This window comes from Rhinatrema bivittatum, chromosome 5, assembly GCF_901001135.1.
Source record: "Rhinatrema bivittatum chromosome 5, aRhiBiv1.1, whole genome shotgun sequence".
In the NCBI taxonomy this organism is placed as follows: Eukaryota; Metazoa; Chordata; class Amphibia; order Gymnophiona; family Rhinatrematidae; genus Rhinatrema; species Rhinatrema bivittatum.
Window position 1 is genome coordinate 147,382,716 of NC_042619.1, and position 20,578 is coordinate 147,403,293.

The 20,578-nt window shown below is 38.8% G+C and overlaps 1 protein-coding gene across 1 annotated transcript in view; it reads right to left on the bottom strand.

Moving 5' to 3' along the window:
• The window catches only part of DIAPH3 (diaphanous related formin 3), a 1,173,174-nt gene that overhangs the window by 330,347 nt on the left and 822,249 nt on the right, over positions 1–20,578 (bottom strand). The window contains exons 26-27 of the mRNA XM_029602990.1: positions 16,010–16,105; positions 15,493–15,552 (exon numbers count right to left, since the gene is read on the bottom strand). Coding sequence (XP_029458850.1) covers positions 15,493–15,552; positions 16,010–16,105 — 156 coding nt within the window. The remainder of the gene's footprint in view (positions 1–15,492; positions 15,553–16,009; positions 16,106–20,578) is intronic.

Genomic DNA, 20,578 nt, shown 5'->3' on the forward strand with positions numbered 1-20,578 from the left:
TATTCTTTGGAATCCTGCTGGATACTTGTGATCTGGATTGGCCACTATCAGAGACAAGATGCTGAACTCAATGAACTTTTGGTATATTATAGGGGAAAAAAGCTAACCAATGGGCCACTGTAATTCTAGGGTACAAACTGTATCAAAGTGACAGGGCAGACTGAGCAGGTGGAGGAGTTACACTATATGTTAAGGATACATACAGTCAAGCAGAATAAAAGTTCTGCAAGAACTAAAATGCACTCTGGAATCTTGGTTCATATTCATCTGCTGGCTGGTAAGGAAAGTTAACTGGATAAACGTATCCAACTAATTCAGCTGTTCTTTGGCTGTCTTTGGCTGTCCTAAAATTATTTTTCCAGCTTAGTCAGATAACACAGAAAATTGGATTATTTGGATAACTTTGCTAGATAATGGTGCTCAGTCCCTGAACAACTCCAGACAACGCTGACATAGTCAGATAAGGTTTTAGCTAGATCACAAGTTATCTGGTTATGTTAAATGCAGTCACACCAGTGGGATTTTTAAATCCTCGTGTTTATCCGACTAAGTATCAAACTTAGCCAGACCTGTTTAATCGATAGACATTACATGTGTGAAGGGGAAGAGAATAGTAGTAGGTGTATTCCACTGCCCACCTGGTCAGGATAAAGACACAAAGGAAAATTGGTACTTACCTGCTAATTTTCGTTCCTGTAATACCACAGATCAGTCCAGTCAAATGGGTTTTATTCATCCCTACCAGCAGATGGAGGTAGAGAACAAAACTTTGGGCACTGCCACATATTCGAGAGTGCTACCTGCAGTCCCTCAGTATTTCTAGATACCCAAGCCAAGATAAGTAATTATTTAAAAAGGGCGACTCCCAAAATGGATATCCCTGACCAACTGGAAACCAATGTAAAAAACAGTAATTGGAAAATTCGGCCAAAAATGACATCTCTGCTTTGCGAACAAAACTACATCAGTCTTTCAGCATGAATTCTCAGGGCGGGCATCTGGACTGATCTGTGGTATTACAGGAACGAAAATTAGCAGGTAAGTACCAATTTTCCTTTGTGTCTTTATCCTGACCAGGTAGACAATGGAATACACCTACTACTATTCTCTTCCACTTCACACATGTAATGTCTAACGATTAAACAGGTCTGGCTAAGTTTGGTACTTAGTCGGATAAACACGAGGATTTAAAAATCCCACTGGTGTGACTGCCTTTAACATAACCAGATAACTTGTTATCCAGCTAAAACCTTATCTGACTAGGTCAGGGTTGTCTGGAGTTGTTCAGGGACTGAGCACCATTATCCAGCAAAGTTATCCAAATAACCCAACAAACCTCCTTTCCTGAACATACCCAGATCAATCCAGACAAATGGGATGTACCAAAACCCTCCTACACTGGGCGGGAATCCGAAAGATCTGCTCGAAGAACACTCTCCCCAAAAGGAACCGCCTCCGGGTCCTGCACATCCAAACAATAATGCTTGGTGAGCCTGAGGAACTGCTCGCGGCAGGACAGTGATTCTAGTTCTGAAATCCGGCGGGCTAAACAAACTGCCACAGGAATGCTGTCTTTAAAGTTAACAGGCGGAGGGACAGACCTCGGAGAGGCCTGAAGGAGGCTCCTGCTAGAAAATCCAAGACCAGGTTGAGATTCCAAAGAGGTACCGGCCACTTTAGTGGTGGGCAGATGTGTTTGACTCCTTTCAGGAAGCGTGAAACGTCCGGGTGAGAAGCTATGCTGTCGCCCTTGCTCTTGCAGCCGTAGCATGACAATGCGGCCACCTGTACCTTGATGGAGTTGAGGGACAGACCCTTCTGTAGCCCGTTCTGCAGGAATTCCAGGATCACAGGAACTTTAATTGAGCGTGGTATGATGTCATGGTCTTTGCACCAAGTTACGAATACTCTCCAAATCCTTATGTACGTTAAAGATGTGGAGAACTTGTGTGCTCGGAGTAGGGTGTTGATTACAGCCCCCGAATATCCGCTCTTTCTCAGGCGAGTCCTTTCAATGGCCAGGCCGTAAGAGAGAACTGAGCTGGATCCTCGTGGAGGATTGGTCCTTGTTCAAGCAGGTCTCTGTGAGGAGGCAGTGGCAGGGGGGGTACCTGCTAGTAGTCTTCTCATGTCTGCGTACCACAGTCTTCTTGGCCAGTCCGGGGCCACCAGAAGCACTAGTCCCCTGTGTAGCTGTATGTTATGAATAATTGTGCCCAATAGGGGCCACGGTGGGAAGGCGTATAATAGGGTCCCCTGTGGCCAGGTCTGTACCAGGGCATCGATCCCCTGGGACTGAGGGTCCCGCCTGCGGCTGAAGTACCTGGGTACTTGGGCATTGGACCGGTTTGCCAGAAGATCCATGTCTGGTGTCTCCCACCGGTTCACTATCATTTGGAATGCTGAGGGCGACAGCTTCCATTCTCCTGGGTCTAGACTTTCTCTGCTGAGGTAGTCCGCCGTGATGTTGTCTTTCCCGGCGATGTGGATGGCTGAGATCTCCTGGAGGTTTACTTCCGCCCACGACATTAGAGGGTCGATTTCTAGAGACACCTGTTGGCTTTTGGGGGGGGGGGGGGGGGGTTTGGACGCGTGTTTTCGACATGCTATTACCCCTTACTGAATAAGGGGTAAAGCTAGCGCAACCAAAACGCGCGTCCAAATGCAGGTTAACAGTGCACTCCACCGGAGCACACTGTACTGTATCGGCCTGTTAATTAGTTAGCCGGCTAACTATTGCTGGCTAACTTTAGGACAGCTCTTTAACTTGATCAGACTTCGCCGGCTAAATCATCCGGCTAACTCTGAATAACTTAACCGGCTAACTTAGCTCCTCTCAGTTATGCCCCTGGAAGGCCCTAAATTATCGGGTTAAATTCTAGATGCTTATTTGCCAACTTGAATTTAGCTGGTTAAAGGCTGAATATAGCTAGGTAAGCCATTTAGATGAATAACTATTACATTATCTGTCTAAACGGCTTCTGAATATGGACCTCTTGATGTTTATAAAATAGCTTGTATGTGAATACAAGCTACTTATTCACGTATATGCTAATTTTGTGTAACTCCTTTCAAAATGAACTCTAAAGTATATGCTTATCATATATTTAGGGCTTCTGATTTAGGTTTTAACTGGTCAACACAGATTTAAAAAAAAAAAAAAAAAAAGTGTTTATTGCATTAACACTGGGACCCCTCTCCCCTTACTTGCCTAGGATCCCCTCCATTTTGTGTTTGTGCCTTTTCCACACTGATTTCTCCTCAGCAGTACAAAAGGTCCCCACTAATAATTCCAGTTCTCCAGTTCCATAACACTAATACCACATTTTTTTATATCCTCAAAAAAACTCCTAATTAGCTAGAAAAGAAACACCTATATTTATAATTTAAAAAACCCCTAAAATCACAAGCCCTACATATAGTGCAAAATACATGACAACTTCTAGAAGCTCCTTATCAGAAGTACAGACATAGAAACCCAAAAATAAAATCTGTGAAGGTATGGAAAAGTGAAATGTTACTAGAGTTTAACTGCCTACCAATAAATCAGTATGAATCAGATCATACATTCCCTATCTTTTTTAATACACTTACAAAAGGCTTGTATTTTCAGTCATTTATATAAGACAAGCCAAAAAAGTACTAAACATATTAAGTTATAAATGTGACCATCTGGTTCTTGTAAAGAATCCAATATGAACAGCCTGAACTATTTCCATTTTATTATCCATATCCTTTACCATATAAAACTGATTTCAGAGACCTTATTTGGTTGAAAAATCAGAGTACAGATCTCTTATAATCTTGCCCAATGCTGTTCTTTTGCTAGCTAGAAGATAAAACAATAATTTGATTACCAATCTGCTCATTCTAGAAATTACAAGTGCTGCTTCTGTAGTATCCTCAGTCTTGGGTACAATGAAGAAGTTCAGGAGTTCTCACAACAAAGTGTTTGGTAGCCATGTTAACAATTTTGCTTAAAATATTTTGTTAATATTAGTAGAATCCCTTATCCTTGGTGGCCACAAAAAAAAAAAAAAAAGTGTTTCTTGCTGCATTTGAGAAATGTTGTCTTTCTTGATATCTGGTTTTAACCATTCTTTTTCACCTCTAAGAATTCTTTGCACTTCATAGAAATTCCAATAATACAGAGACATCATTCTCAAACTTTGGCACATTGAGGACTCCGCTTACCCCCCCCCCCCCCCCCCCAGATAAAAGCCTCCAAGCCATAAATCCCTTCTTCCCCAGTCACATATCCTCTTTTAAACTCTCTCCTCCTCCTACCTTCCTCTTCTACTCTGTTCTTTCCATCCCAAACCCCATTGCATCTCTTAATCCTTCATTTCCCTCTCACACTTATTTCCCCATCCTACTCCTCAACTTTTCTCTCTTATCAGCATGTCTCCAAGTTTAACTTAGCCACCTCTACCACTCATCTTCTCTGCTTCTTCTACCCTTTCAATTTTTCATATCCCTCTCTTCCACTTTTTCTGCCCTTTTATCTCCATTTCCTAGAGGCTGTATGTTGGAAATAAAGAAAGGCGCATGGGGTAACCTGCATGGAGTGGCAGTAACTACATAAGTAACTTTCTGGGCAAACTAGATGGACCATTTTGCCTTTATCTGACATCATTATTATGTTGCTATAGCTGAAGTGGAACCAAGGGATAATCACTTTGGACTTCTCTCACACAGATTACTTACACATCTATGTGGCCCTACCTCAAAATTCAGTAAACAAACTTCAGGCAACACAAAACACCACTGCCAGAATGGTTACCAATAAGAGAAAATGGAAATGGGCATTTCCTTTAATTTACACACTGTATTGGCTCCCTATTCCTCCATTCATTAAATTCAAAATCCTCTCTGTTATTTCAGAGCAACAAAAGGCATCAACCCCCATTTATTTTTTCCTTTTTATTTTATTAAGATTATTTTACATCAAAGCAATCTTTGAATCAGAAATAAGCAGACTAAAGTGTATAACATCTGATTAAAAAAAACAAGGACAGAAAACCCAAAACAGTTGTAATTAGACCACACCAAGGGGAGAAATAAAGAGAAAAATGTAAATAAGAAAAAAATTAGCATTAACTAACTAGGACACATATAAAATAATGATACACTGGATAGAGTGCTCTTATTCTGTAGAAATCCCTCCAGTTGTACAGGATTGCAAAACACATACTTGTTCCCTTGATACTTAATCACACATTTGCAAGTAAACTTCAAGAGAATCATTGCCCCTCAACAAACACCCTCTGCTTCTTTAAAATAAAGATTTTCCACTCTTGTTGCATCTCCCTTAGATCATCAAGGAAGACTGCAATTTTATGGCCTAAAAAGCAAGAAGGTTTGAGTAAAAAAAAAAAAAAAAGTCTCAAGGTCATCTGTCTATCAGACTCTTGTTTAAAAGAGACCAGCAGATTTGTTCTCTCATTGATTCCATATTGAATTTGCTCCAGAATTTTAGAAATACTCAAACTATCAATTCAATGTTTCAACTCTTCCTAAATTCTCTTCTGACAACATATTACTACCCTTACTGGGTAAATAATAAACTGTAGAGAAAGTAGGTATGTGATCTTTAGGAATTTTTAAAAACTCTACGTAAAGTTTGTGTAACATCTCTAGAGAAAGGATTAATGAACATTTTGGAAACATTAGAAATATCAATTTAAATCACCTAGAAAAAATAATGTATCTCAGACCATACCATATACAGTGTCACTCCAGCAGGAGGAGCAGCTCAATCTGATCACATACTTGAGGTAAAACAGCATCCAAAATTACCATGTCCTATACTGAAAGCTCCCCAATAGGATTGAAAACAAGGGTAGATGATGTTGATTGATGTGTGTCCTTTTTTAGTAGATTCTAATTTTTTTTCTTAAGGCACAGATTAAACCTGTTGCACAGATTTAATTTTATAAACTGAAGGATTTATGTGGGTTGAAGCCATTTCTTTCCGAAACTCATTGCAGGGCAGTATTGTAGGCGGTGGTTTTAAGCCATATTTACTATTGCAACAGTATATTTGAGTTTGTCTACTTCATTACTTGGTGTATTGCAAATTTTTCAAAACATGGCAGCACAATTAACTACAGGTTGTGGCGATTGTGTTCATGTTTCCCCAATATTGAAGAGGGTGCATCGGTTACCCATAAAGTGGGATATTAATTTTATGCAAAAGTAATATGGAGCAAATGGTACACCACAATCGAGAGTGAAATAATAAGGCATAACCAGTTAGGTATAGTCTACCACAGTATGTACAAGTCAATCAATATATCTTTATTCAAAACTGGCTGCAGAGTTTCAGCTCAAAGATAATAATTAAAATGAACAGAGGTTGCCAAAAGATGACATGGGGACACCATGTCAAGGCCCAGAAATGAGCCGTGTTTTGCGGAAACCCTGTCTCAAGGGGGTAGTTAATAAGCAACTTAACAGAGGCACTTAATGTATCTCAAATGGACTGATACGACAGCTACAGCATTTTTATAATCATCATTAAACAAGGAAGTGTTTAGTGTCTCAACAGACTGCCTGGTTTGGTAATATTACACTGTTAGGGTGTCAAATTCAGTAAGCCAGGTAACACAGTGTTTCCTAACTATCTCCTGGAGGCACACCTAACCAGTCAGGTTTTCAAGATATCCATAAAGCATATGCATAAGATAGATTTGCATGTATCTCAGACACAGTGTAAGCAAATCTATATCTCATACATATTTATTGCGGCAATCCTGAAAACCAGACTAACTAATTGTGCTTCCAGGAAAGGGATGGGAAACACTGGGTTAGAGAACGAGTGTTCTGACTAAATTTAGCCAGAAAACTTGTCCCATTGAATATAGCACCCTAAAGTTATCTGGGTACATATGCCGTAGCTGGATAATTTTAACCCTAGCCAGCTAGCATTTCAATATGGCCAATTAGACCTAAAGTTATCCGGCTTTGTGTGGCTGGATAAATTAGCACTTAACTTGATATCTTCCAAAGATATCCAGTTAAGTGGTCAACCTTAAAAAAAACAAAACAAAAAACACACCTGTGAGCATTCTGGTCCAATTCCCTCCCCCACCACCACTGGCAAGGACTCCCTAACTCCCTGAAATTTTAAAATAAAACAGTTATAGTTGCCCATTGCGCTGGACACGCCTGCTCCCTCCCTCCCTGCTAAATTTACCATTGAAAATTGCCTCCTCGGCTCCCCCTAAACAATCTCCCTTCATAGTCCTCCCACCCACACAGTACCTGAATCTAGTCCCCTTTTTTATTCTGGGATCACAGCACATTGTGATCTTGAGTACTTCTAAAATTGTTCTAGTAATAACACTGGAAGTGCAAGCTAACAGTTTATGCTTCCAGTGTTAATATTAGAGCAATTCTGGAAGTGCCCGATATTCATTGCGATACTGGGATAAAGGGAGATCCGATTCAGGTACTGAGTGGGTGGGAGGGCAATGGAAGGAGGGTAGAAAGCATGGGGGGTTGTTTGTGGTTGCTGAGGAGGCATTATTTGGTGATATATTAAGCGAGGAGGGAGAGAGGGCCTGGTCAGCGCCTATAATTTATCATTTTTTTAATATATCATTATTAACAATGGGCAACATACAAAGTATCAACATCTTGAACAAAAGTTTTTCACTTTTCCAATCCTCAATTCCTCCTCCCTCATCACATCCCTCCCTCCCCTGTCCCACCCCTTCAGTTCAAAATAATATGAAGAAAAAGAAGAGAAAACCATAACAAATAAAATAATCAAGTAAATACAGGTTGGGATACATTATGCAAAAGATCAGCAGACAACATAAATTTATGAAGTTTGCAGAAAACTATACATCTGTCTCACAATAGATTCCAAAGACTGCAGACAAGGTTTCACACTGCCACGTGAAAATTTTTTGCTTTGCAGTTTTTAGGTTTGCCATTCTATATTCCAGGATCATCAAGTCAAACAGTTGAGAGTGCCACATCTCAAGATCAGTAGAATGTGGTTCTAACCATCGGTAAAGATTACACTGTTTTGCCAATAAACAGGCCTTAATGAACAATTATTTCTGGATCTTACTCATTCCTTGTTTGTGGGATATATAATGCAGCAAAACAAAGCTGCAATTTAAAGAGATTGTTTTTTTTTAAGCCATCTGGACAAACAACCAGCTATGTCTCCCCAAAACAACTGGATCTGAGGGCACTCCCAAAGACAATGGACTAGAGTGGTAGCCAGTAGAGAGCATTTCTTGCATTGATCCGAATCAGTTATGTTCATACGCCTCACTCGGACAGGGGACATATTCTGTGAAAAATATGAAATTGTAATTCTCGTAACAGCACATTCTTTGTACATTTATAAACGACTGAAATGCAAGTCTCCATGTTACTTCCATCTAGTCAATATGTAGATCAGTTTGCGAAACCACTGCTAGCGAATCTAACAGAATATGGTCATCTATATTAGATAAATATGTTTATAAAACAGATAAAGAATGTCTGTGTTTGTAACACATTTGTATATAGGCTTTAAAAGCAGGAGATACCAAAGGTAGTTTCCTTTTTCTCAGTTGGGATGTAATATAACTATGAATTTGTAAAAAAAAAAAAAAAAAAAAATCATGTGTATTAAAACCCCAGTGTCTGTTGTACATGAGCAAAAGATATATTTGTAATGTCTCCTTATTGAGAAACCCATCTAAGAGAGTTGCTGTGTCCTCCATTCCTGTACGAAGAAAGCGGCCAGTCATACAAAACTGATTTATTTTTAAAATTATGGGGGTTGAGATCCTAGCCAGCGGGAGTGGGCTGTTTTTTTTTTTTTGTTTGTTTTTTTTTAAAGGATAGCCACTTAAATGGATATCTTTTGAACATATCCTGTTAAGTGACAGGTTATCCAGCCACACAAGGCTGGATAACTTTAGATGTGCTCCTAGGCAGGTCTAGAATTATCCAGCTAACTAAACCATATATATTTGAAATTCAGCTAAGTCTGGGGTACAATTGGTCCCTAAAAAGCAGCCATCTGAATCAAACTCAGGATTCTCTCTTGCTCCCAATTTTAAGGGGTTGATTTTAAAAGCCATTTGTAAATGGCTCTTACAAAATGGCTCTCATCCAGAATCATTACATCTGATAACAGAAAGAAAAAGTTTCAAATGTGAACTGAAAAATGTGATTTCGCATAAATTACCAATATGCCAATAACCACACTGCCACTAACAGAAATCATGATAGCAGAATGAACAATATGCACTTAACAATGTAATATGAAATGACAGTAGAATTAGAATTTCTATTTACAGTCATGTTGACTTAGAAGATGTATGAATATGCACTAGAATATGTATTTGATACAATATTGAATCAATGTTGAACCAGAATGCGAAAATCAATCAAGAATTTGAATACTGATTTTTAAACCTTTGTGATCTTCCTTTGGAATGATGGTATATAAAACACCTAAATAAATAAATTAGACAAAAACTCTGTGTGCATAAAAGTATTCCCGTAATCCGGTTACAAGCATACTTTTATGCAAACTGCAGAGGTGTTCTGGAGGCTGGAGTTGGAAGTCCCTTGTATACTTTATTTTAAAAAGCATGCATGTACCTTAAAGCACATAAGTTACACTCGCTGAAGAATAGGTGTAACTTTATGCAGGTTTAACTATGTTCATCCCAGGCTAATTACCAAAGCATTTTCAAAATGAATTTATGCACATTAGATTGCTTTAAAAATGCTGGATGAAGTCTGCATGCACAAATTACATGCAGACTTTAGTCCTACTTGAACATTTATAAAATTACCCTCCCTATTGGGAAGCACTTGGAGACTATTATGGCAAAAATAAGCTTGAGGCAGGAAGAGAGGTCTTAATTTTTCTTCATTACTTTCCACTCTCTGCATCAGTTTCCCACCTTCCTACTTTAGTGCACAACCTGTTGCTCCTAAACTACATCTAAACACAGGCTGCTTTAGCTCCTGGCCCCTTCTTCTCATGGCTGGCATGATCCTGGACTCCGCCAGCTGCAGATTCATTACTCTCATGGTCTACATCTCATCACAGTCTACTCCTCTCATGACCTGGGTTAGCAATAGTGCTCTCGGCTCCCTTGTAACACACATGTCATTATAGGCTGCTTCATCTCTTGTTCCTTTTGTCTTGCAGATTGCACCAGCTGTAGGTACTCTGGAGATACCCCTCTTGTGATCGGCATGCTTCCATTTCCCTCTTCTCGCTACTGGCACTTCATCACAGTGCTGCTTCTGTTCTTAGCCACCTCTTTCCGCTACAAACATTGGCCACTAGTGCTCCTGGAGCAGTTCAAGAGTGGGGTGTCCTGTCCACATCTGCCTCCTTAAGGCTCATTGGTTGACAGTGATTCCAATGTTTTTCTATTTCCCAGGCCTTTGCGACAGATATAGTACCTGTCAGAGACCTAGTTCTCAGAAAACCATGACTGGGATATAATGGTTCCTGGCTACAATCTATTCAAGAAGGACCGGGTAGTAAGGAAAGGAGGCGGCGTGGCATATATAAAGAACAGTATTAAAGCAACAGCATTGCTGGGCTTACGAGCTAAGGAGGAGGCACTATGGGTTAATTTGGAAAGAAGGACTGGAACATCTATTTATAATGGTGTAATATACAGACCTCCATTATAGACAGAGGAGATGGATAGAGATTTAATGGAGAATAGTCACAGGATTGCTGTGAAAGGGGAGGTGCTGCTGCTAGGTAATTTTAATCTTCCAGATGTTAATGGGACATCTTAACTGCAGTGTCTTCTAGAAGCAGGGAGATCCTAGATTCTCTGCAAGGAGAACTGATAACAGAACTTACACGGAAGGGGGTGATACTGGACTTGGTGCTTACTAATGGGGACCAGGTGACCACCGAATAGTGTGGTTCAATATTAGGACAGAAAAGATGCAGGTTCATTCTAAGGTGAGGGTCCTAGATTTCAGGAAAACTACCTTTCTCAAAATGGGGGGAGTACCTTAAGGGGTCATTAGTAGGACAGTAAAATCTAGGAGAATTAGAAAGGCAGTGGGCAGAACTAAAAGGAAATTTATAAGGGCACCTAATTTTTTTGTTAGGAATGTAAATAAAGGGAAGAGGAAAGAGAGACCATTATGTTTTTCTAAAGAAATAGCTGAAAAGGTAAGGGAGAAAAGGTTAGCATTCACATACTATAAGAGATTGCAGAAAGACGACAATATTTGGAAAAACTAAGAGAAACTGGGAAAGTAGTAAGGAATGCAAAAATTAAAATAGAAGAGAAAATAGCAAATATGGTAAAACATAGGGACAAGATGACTTTTTTGAAAGATATGCTAGTGATAGAAGTGCAAAAGTGGTATTGTGAGACTCAAAAGTTAAGTGGAGGAAAATGTACAGCCTGATGAGGAAAAAGCAAAATTGTTTTTACAAATATTTCTGTTCGGTGTTCATGATGGAAGGGCTTGGAGCAGAACCAGATAAAACAAACAAACAAGATTAGAAGTGAGGTTAACCTCATTTGAGTTTCAGAAAAATGTATTCATGAGGAGCTAACTAAACTTAAAATAGATAAGACAATGGGGCCGGATGGGATTCATCCGAGGGTACTAAGGGAGCTTACAGAAGTCCTGGCAACTTTGCTGGCTGACCTTTTCAATGCTTTCTTAATGTCTAGAATAGATCTGGAGGACTGGAAAAGTGCGGATCTCGTTCCTATTCATAAAAGTGGAAGTAAGAAGGAGGCTGGGAACTGCGGGCCAGTTAGTCTGACCTCTGTGGTGAGAAAACTAATGGAATTGCTGCTAAAACAGAAGATAGTACAATTTTTGGAATCCAATGGAAACAAGAATCAAGGCAGCATGGTTTTACCAGAGGTAAATCTTGTCAAACAAATCTGATCAATTTCTTTGATTGGGTGACCAGAGAGTTGGATAAAGTAAGAGTTCTAAATGTAGTGTACTTGGATTTCAGGAAGGCCTTTGACAGTTTTGCACAGAAAACTTAAAGATAGATCATAGAGTAACTGACTGGGTTAGAAGCTAGCTAAGTAGGAGGCAACAACAGGTAGTGGTAAATGGAGTTTTCTCTGAGGAGGGGGTTGTTACTAGTGTTGTGCCTTAGGGACCAGTTCCTTTCAACATTTTTGTGAGCCATATAACGGAAGGGTTGTTGGGAAAGGTTTATCTCTTTTGCTGACAATACAAAAGTTTGTAACAAAGTGGACAGCCAGGAAGGAGTGGAAAATGAGGAGGGATTTAACAAAGCTCAAGGAATGGTCTAAGGTCTGGCAGCTAAGATTTAATGCTAAAAAATAAAGACTAATGCATTTAGATTATAAAAACCCAAGGGAAAAGTATAGTATTGGAGATGAAATTCTTCTAAGCACAAAGGAAGAGTAGGATCTGGGGATAATTGTATCTGATGATCTTAAGCTGGCCAAACAGGTGGATAAAGAGAAGGTAAAAGCCAGAAAGATGCTTGGCTACATACAGAGAGGAATGGTTAGCAGAAAAAGGGAGGTGTGATTTCCATATTCTGGAGACCACACCTTCAAAAGGATATAAACAGGTTAGAGTCTGTCCAGAGGGTGGCTACTAAAATGGTCAGTGGCCTTCGTTCTAAAGCATATGGGGATAGATATAATAATCTAAACATGTATATCTAGAGGAAAGGCGAGATGGGGAAATATGATGGAGTCATTCAAATATCTCAAAGGTTTCTATGCACAGGAGGTGAGCCTTTTTCAATAGACAGGAGGCTCTAGAACAAGAACAAGGGGTCATGAGATGAGGGTGAAAGAGGGTAGGATTCAGGAGTAATCTTGGGAAATATTTCTTTACAGAGAGAGTGATGGATGTGTGGAACAATCTCCCAGTGGAGGTGGAGACAAAATCAGTATCTGAATTCAAGAAAGCATAAGATAATTATAGGGGGATCTCTAAGGAAGTGATGCTAAATTAATTGGATGGATGGGCAGACTACCCTATACCAATTTTCAGCCACATCAGGTTAGTCATTATACCACTGGAATATGTGGATGGCTGGACAGAGATGTACTGGCTATTGACAATAAGCGGTCTTATATTGACAAACATGCCTAAAAATTTTACTATATTATGGAGATAAATTTTTCATAGGAATCAGGATACAACAAATTATAAGTAATAATTTAATAGTTATCTCATATGTTAGTACTTCTGTTCACAAACTGATTCACTAAAGTGCACTACCACATTAATACACAACAGTGTGCCCTAGTGAATCAGGTCCATTAGAAATAATGGGAGCTATAGTAAATGATGCACAGTAATGCAACAGTGCACTGTAATGAATTAGTCTGCAAAATCCCTATTCAAAGAGGTCCTTTATTTATTTAGTATTTTATAATATTCTGCCTTTTGGCACTTCAAAGTAGATTACATTCAGGTACTGTCAGTCTTTCCCTATCCCCAGAGAGCTTAAAATCTAAGTTTGAACCTGAGGCAATGGAGAGTATAGTCACTTGCACAAGGTCACAAGTAACGGCAGTTATCACAGTCACATGATGTTATAAAACTCTTAGGATACCAATTAATGCCTAAGGGTGAAGAACAGTCAATAGTATACAAAACTCAAAAACTCCACTTCAAATGACTTAAAAAAAAAAAAAAAAAGGGGGGATATAAACCAGAATTGTGTGTTCCGATTTCCGGTCTACCTTTGGCAGAGAAATGAGAAACACGCTGGGTGAAGGTAAACGCTGAAAACAAATGTAATTGTGGTTTCGGGCACTTTTCTTAGCAATAGTGTTTGTGCTGAATCGTTACGATATATTACCAAAAAGTCTGATTGATTTTCACTATTACCAAAAAAGGTATTTTTCCTTTTTTGTAGCCATCGTTTGACAATCATTTATAAGCGGCATTAAGATTATGAAACAGTCCCCCTGAAGAAGGCACATGAAACACGGACCCGTGTCAGGGAGCTTGGTTGTCAGCTAAGTCTTTTTAAATTGAATAAAAACATCTTTAAAAAAATATTTGATATGATTATGGCTGATGATTAAATATAAGGCTAAGAAGGTGGTTTTATCACCGGGAATGCCTATTATGATGGCCTTAAGTATGTGAAAAAAATGAACAAGCAGTTATAAGCATTTGAAGTGGAGTTTTTGACTTTTGTATAAAACTCTTAGGACCATTATAGATCAAACTATTCAGTCATACAGCAAGTCTTAAATGCTTATTAGATCCCAAATTCAAATTAATAGGCTAATTTAATTTTACTTGCACAAATTCTGCATCATCTAGTATTTCTTCTGCAGATTAGGCCTCCAGTGAACTGAGTACTTGAAAGACTTTGGAAATGCACACAAATGCATGCATTAAATTTGTGAGGAGAAAATTATGGGCAAGGGACATGGTTACATAATGCTGTAATTTACTACTTCTAAAAACAAACTATAGCACATCATCAGCTTTATCCACTGAGATACTTAAGTAGCCTGCAATACTAGTTCATAGCACAAAAGACATTTTGCTTGCACAAAAAGACATTTTTATACATATAGGATAGTTTATTTGCTGCCGTTACCACAATCTTTCTAAATGTCCTTATCACACCTTAAGCCTAAATCTAAATAAATGTCTATAGCTGCTATTTTTTTTAAAAAGATTTTTAAATTTATATTCCACATAGAGGAAATGTAGGGTATTTCCCTATCCCTAGAGGGCTTACAATCTAAGGGCCTGTTTACTAAATTCTCTGCCCATAGACACAAAATGGGGAACAAAAGGCCTTAGTAAATCAGGCCCTAAGTTTGTACCTGAGGCAATGGAGGGTAAAGTGATTTGCCCAAGATCAGAAGGAGCAGCAGCAAGATTTGAACCCTGGCTTCCCTGGTTCATAGCCTGCTGCTCTAACCCTACTATATACAGAATGCCCCTGTACTATATAGAAGACAGACTTCTGTTTGAATTTCATTGCCCTCATTTTTATTTCTGCTTCCATACAAGCGCAACAGGCCTGATTCACTAAGATTTTTCCCGATAGGAACAGAACGGGAGTAAACTTTAGTCAGACCCTAAATCATTAGCTGAATGCTAAAAAAAAAATTGCTTGGTAGGTAAATCAAATGCTTTGTTGGTTCTGTCTGGCATATGCTGTTTTTCATTTGAACACCCATACCAAATGCATCATGAAAAGAATGCAGAACAGCAGATCCACAGGTTACTTTTTAAGATGTATTTGTTATCATTACAAAACAAATGGAAAACTCAAGAAATAAAGTTAGCAAGCCACAACAAAAGGCATTACAAATTCATTAGAAAGAAAATGTATGGCTGCCCCTTACAGAGCCCATAATTTTCTATCTAGTATTTTACTTCAGTTATATTATGTCCAGTAAAATAAGCAAATAGCACAGCAGCCTTCTGAAAGCAAAGAGCAACAGGATAAGCTAGGATAAGAAGAACATGCAAGTTATGAATATACTTTATTACCATGATTACAAGCTTTCAGAATAGGCCTCTGTGAGGGTGGACTAAGACTTTGTTGTATATCTGAAAAATCATAAAACAAAAACATAATATAACCATACATCAATCTTAAAAATATGGAACAGTATTTAGTAGGCAGTTTTTTTCTAAAGGTCCAGTGAAATTTTGACTTAGTGGGAAATGTTATAGCTTTAACTTCCCAAGCAGGTGAAATACATATATATATATATATAATAAACCCCAGAAATCAAATAGTGCCACAAATGAGCTTTGTCGTAATTATTAGGTTATGTTACATTCCGTGCACTAATTTGCACAGCAGTACCAACATCAGCCAAACAGAATGAATGTTTCCCCAACATTTGTCATTGTAAGGAAAGGCTTAAGCATGCTGTTGACAATTTAAGTAGTTAGACCCTCCAGTACTGCATTAGCCATGTGCATTATTTTGAAGACACAAAATACATTTTTCTACAGTATAACTCCTAAGGAAGTAACACACGGTAGGTATAATATTCACCTTTAGGCCTTGGTGTCCTTTTTCTCCGATCTCTGAAAGCAGCACCTGACTGCAAGGCCTCTAGCAGGCTATCCATCACTCCTGTCTCATCACTCACTGTGAAAAGAGATTGAGGGAATTTCATCAGCCCTCTGGGGTTACCATAGCAATGTCAAAGAATACACAGAGGTGAAAAAAGACCACTATGTCATGACTAAAACTAGCAATTTTAAATCTAGACAAGCCTTTAACTTACTCATAAATCAAACTTCACTTAATAAAATCGGTCTTATTTGTGTTTGCATTGCTGTCCATTAGAGAAGACCAAGGTTCAACTGATCCACTACATGTTTTTATAGTGAGTCAGAACTGTAATTTTAAATGGAATATAGTTCCAGTCACATTCTCTCTCAACTTTTTATGCAATCATTGGTTAATCATAAATCATATTTCCACTGTAGAAAACATGCTCCTGATAAGTATATTATAGTTCCATAAGACAGACTGAAATGGATATGAGAAACCACTAGCACAGATCTTCTGCTTTTTCACAAACCACCTATTCACAATTGTCCAATTTTTCATAAACATGTATATTATTAGTTTTATGCTGTTCTTCAGTTAAGTTCCAGCAAGAAATTTCCCTTAATTAAAACTTCTGTAAACCTGTTCCCCAAAAGATTTGAGAATTTAAACAGTACACTATACACTATTCTGTAAAACAGAAATTAAGTTTCAATCTTGTCCATGACCTTGATGTAGTCTTAATAGTTTCTGGATGATGTATGACCCACTTAGGTCAAAATTCAATAAAACTGACAAGTGACAAAATTATCTTGGTAAGCTTACCCAGATAATTTGAGCCAAATATTCAACAGGACAAGTCTCCTGCTGAATATTCTTGGATAAAGTTACCTCCTCACTGGCTTACTGAATATTGCTTTAAAAAAAAAAATTAGTGCCCAGCAGCGGCCAAGCTCCTCCTCCTGATCCAAACAAATGAAAAATGGTAGCAGGCCCCCATTCCCAATAAATGAATAATGGCAGCAGGCCTCTCCCACCAACCACCAAAATTGTCTAAGTCAGAGGGAGGATGAAAGGCTTTTTCCGTTTCCCGTTAGTCTGAAGAGTAAAGGCTGGTACAGCTTTCAGCTGTATTGACATTTAATATTCTTTTATTCACTCACCACTGACTTGTCCTTTCACTGACAACTGTCAGTAAAAGAACCAATCCCTGTTCAGAACTCGAGGAGCGGGGATTGGTTCTTTCACTGACAGCTGTGTGTAAAGGGACCAGGCAGTTGCGAGTGAAATATCTTGAATAAAGTCTTGAAGTGAGCAATGCATGTCATTCTTTTCTATTCAGATATTGACTAAGCTTTCAAATGTTATGTAGTTGTAGGAATGGTGTTTTAATAACTGTGGATGTATCTCATTGCACAGTCAGATGGAAGTTTACAATCACACCTAAGATTTTAGCCTCTTTACAGAAAGGCAGCATCTTTGCAAATTTCTTCTAAAGAGGTTAGCCATGGCTCTGAGATGATGGGACCTGACATGCCCTTCTAAGATTAAACTTGCTTGAGCATAAGTGAAGAATTTGCAATCTGATATCCAAATGAATAAAGCAAAGTCGCCTACTATTACAGGTGTTCTCTGTATACAGCATGACAAATCAGCCACAGAAGTAGGGTGACGTCATCTGATGGTGCAAGATGGAAAAGCTGTCTCTCAGCTCAAAACAGAGGTGATTTTCTGAGGAGGACAAGACTCCTCAGTCTTTACTGAAACTCTTAATGGAGGAAAGATGGGACTGTGTGGCTGATTTATCCAGTTGTATATGCAGACCACCTATTACAGGTAAACTACTTTACTGTCCTGCTTCTCCACAGAGAGAGCAATCAGCCACAAAAGTGGTGTCTCCCAAGTTGGGGGTTGTATGAAAATATTTGCTATGTTGTTATAAAGTGGTTGATAAAAAAACAAGTATCCATCAATTTTCTGATGGACAAATCCCAGATCAGAAAATAAACCAATCTCAGCCAAAAGGAAGTTATAAAATAATAATCCTCAGTCTCTTAAATTTACTAAGGTTTGTGCCAATAAAGTTATCAGAAGATATGCATGCACAAGCATTGGTGGTGGTCCATTAGAATGGAGTTCCCTAAACTTAGTCCTTGGGGACCACAACCCAGTCAGACTCTCAGAATTTCTACAATGAACATGCATGAATTCTATTTTCAAGTACTCGTACTAAATCAATTGTAAACAAATAGATCTTACATATATTCATTGTGGAAATTTTGAAAACCTGACTGGGTTGCAGCCTTGAGGACACATATTGGGGACCTTGGCTTTAGCAGATTCACTACTTCTTTAATTTTCTCTTGGAAGAGATTCTCCTAGTAGCAGGCATGTCAGTGAGCCTTTGCTGTATGACTTCACAAAGGCTAGATGCACATAGCCATGAGCGTCTAGGCTCATCAACAGTTGTTTCAGAGGCATCATATGCTAATCTTATAAGATGCTTTTCATATTCCTTGCCTTGAACCAACAGAGAAAATAATTTTCCTTGCTCGTCCAGAAGAAGTCAGTCAATAAAACCTTGTGTCCTTTCCAAAATGTTATGCAAGTGTTGGATTGCAAAAATCTGATATGATGCTGTACAGGAGTAAGGCATAGCATTCTGAAAATATTTTCTTTCAGAACAGTCCAAGATATGAGACTCACTTCATGTGGGCACTGAGGCTTGATCCTTAGACTTAGCAATTCCAGGGTGGATTTAACTAATAAACAGGTACAACAGTTGGGACAAATTCAATCCTGTTTTTTGTCAGTTTTATTTCACTGGAAATACAGAATGGGGAATTTTCCACATTATCTTACATAAGTTTCGGGTAGAGAGGGTAGATAGCAACTGTCACCAGCTCCTTTTGGAGCATCCGATTTGAGGAGACTGAACAGGGATGCCCTGGGTTCTCCTTTGACTTGCAAACCAATTGGCATGGAATTAGTTGATTCCTGCATAAAATCTGAAAAGAAAAGGTCTTCAGAGGAAACCTACTTGCCTGTTGAGGAGAAAGGCCCAAGAGATCAGGTGAAAATTACTTTTGGAACATATTTTCTGTGGTCCAGAAAGGGACGATCTCAATGTATACTGGAGATGACTTCTAAGGATATGTTAATTCAGAAATTGACTATTTTTAGCATCAAAGGCTGATTCTGCAGTTTTGGTGCAAGTATTGTCAATAGTCTGTAGAGGCTTTTCTCTCAGGGATTACTTGGCTCTGAATTAATGCACTTGGCAAGGTAATTCAAAAGCTTAACCTCGCTGCCAAAATGCTTGGCAGTACAGGAGAGGTAGAAGACGGTAGATCACTAGCTTTTCTAGGTAGATTTGAGCCAATCAAGCACCCTTTTTCTTTTTGTGTTTAAATCTTTTTATTGAAAAGTTCAAGACATGAGTACAAAAATGACAGCTATACCAAACATTATTAAATGAGTAAGAACGAATCTGTAAACAAAGGAGCCATTTTATTATACAAAAAGGAGCTAAAGTGACTACAAAAGAAAAAACAGAAAGGAGCGAAGGGGAAAAGGGAGAAAAAGAAAAAAGAAAAAACAAAAGAAAGAAGAGAATGAGAGGGTGTAATAGATGCACCTGTAGGGATCCCAGTGTCAATCAGCATAAAGAAAAACATTACAAGGAAGCAATATAGGTGTCTAAAGATTTCCACACCTGTGACCACATTGCCAGTCTGTTAAATTTAGTCGCCCTTGCTTTCTCATACTTACAATACAGACAAACAGAGTTCCACCATAGATGTTCAGAGAGCAGATCGCTATGCTTCCAGTTAGACATAATATTATGAAGTGCTACCGTTGGTAAGAAATCCAATAATTTCCTGTGAGGGAGAGGGAGAGTTAGAGAAGTGCTCGCACCTTTAAGTATTACCAAATAATAGGTAATAGGCTGTGTAAGAGCCAATATAGCAGAAACGATCAGCCAAATTTGTTGCCAAAAAGCATTAACATAGGGACATGAAAAAAGCATGTGATTTAGAGTGTCCTTACTGGTCGAGCGTGTCCAATAAGCGTGGGATGTAAGCAGACCTGCTCGGTGGAGCTTCCAAGGAGTCCAAACTGGCCTATACATAATGAAAAAGGATGTCTGAGTGAGACTGGAAGATAGCAAGATGCGGTTAGATATCGTCCATACATGAGCCCATGTCACCATAGAAGGCTCTTCTGTAAATTTAGTGGACCAAACAGGGTACAGGTAGGTTATGGACCGATGTGGAAAGAGATGTTTAATAGTTTTATATAATCGAGAAGCTAAGTGACCTTTAATCCCATAATCTTGATAAATCACAAAAAGGTAGGGTAATTTATCAGGGTTTAGTTCTGGTGCCACTGCAGTTTGTATTGCACTACGTAGTTGCATCCAGGCATAAAACTGAGTATTGGGTAAATCAAATTTATCTTTCAACCCCTGAAAAGACAATAAGGTATTGTCACTCATTAAAGAAGAGAGCAACCAAATGGTATGTTTCTGCCAAATAGCCCAATCTAGGGGGCGCTCCCCAACTT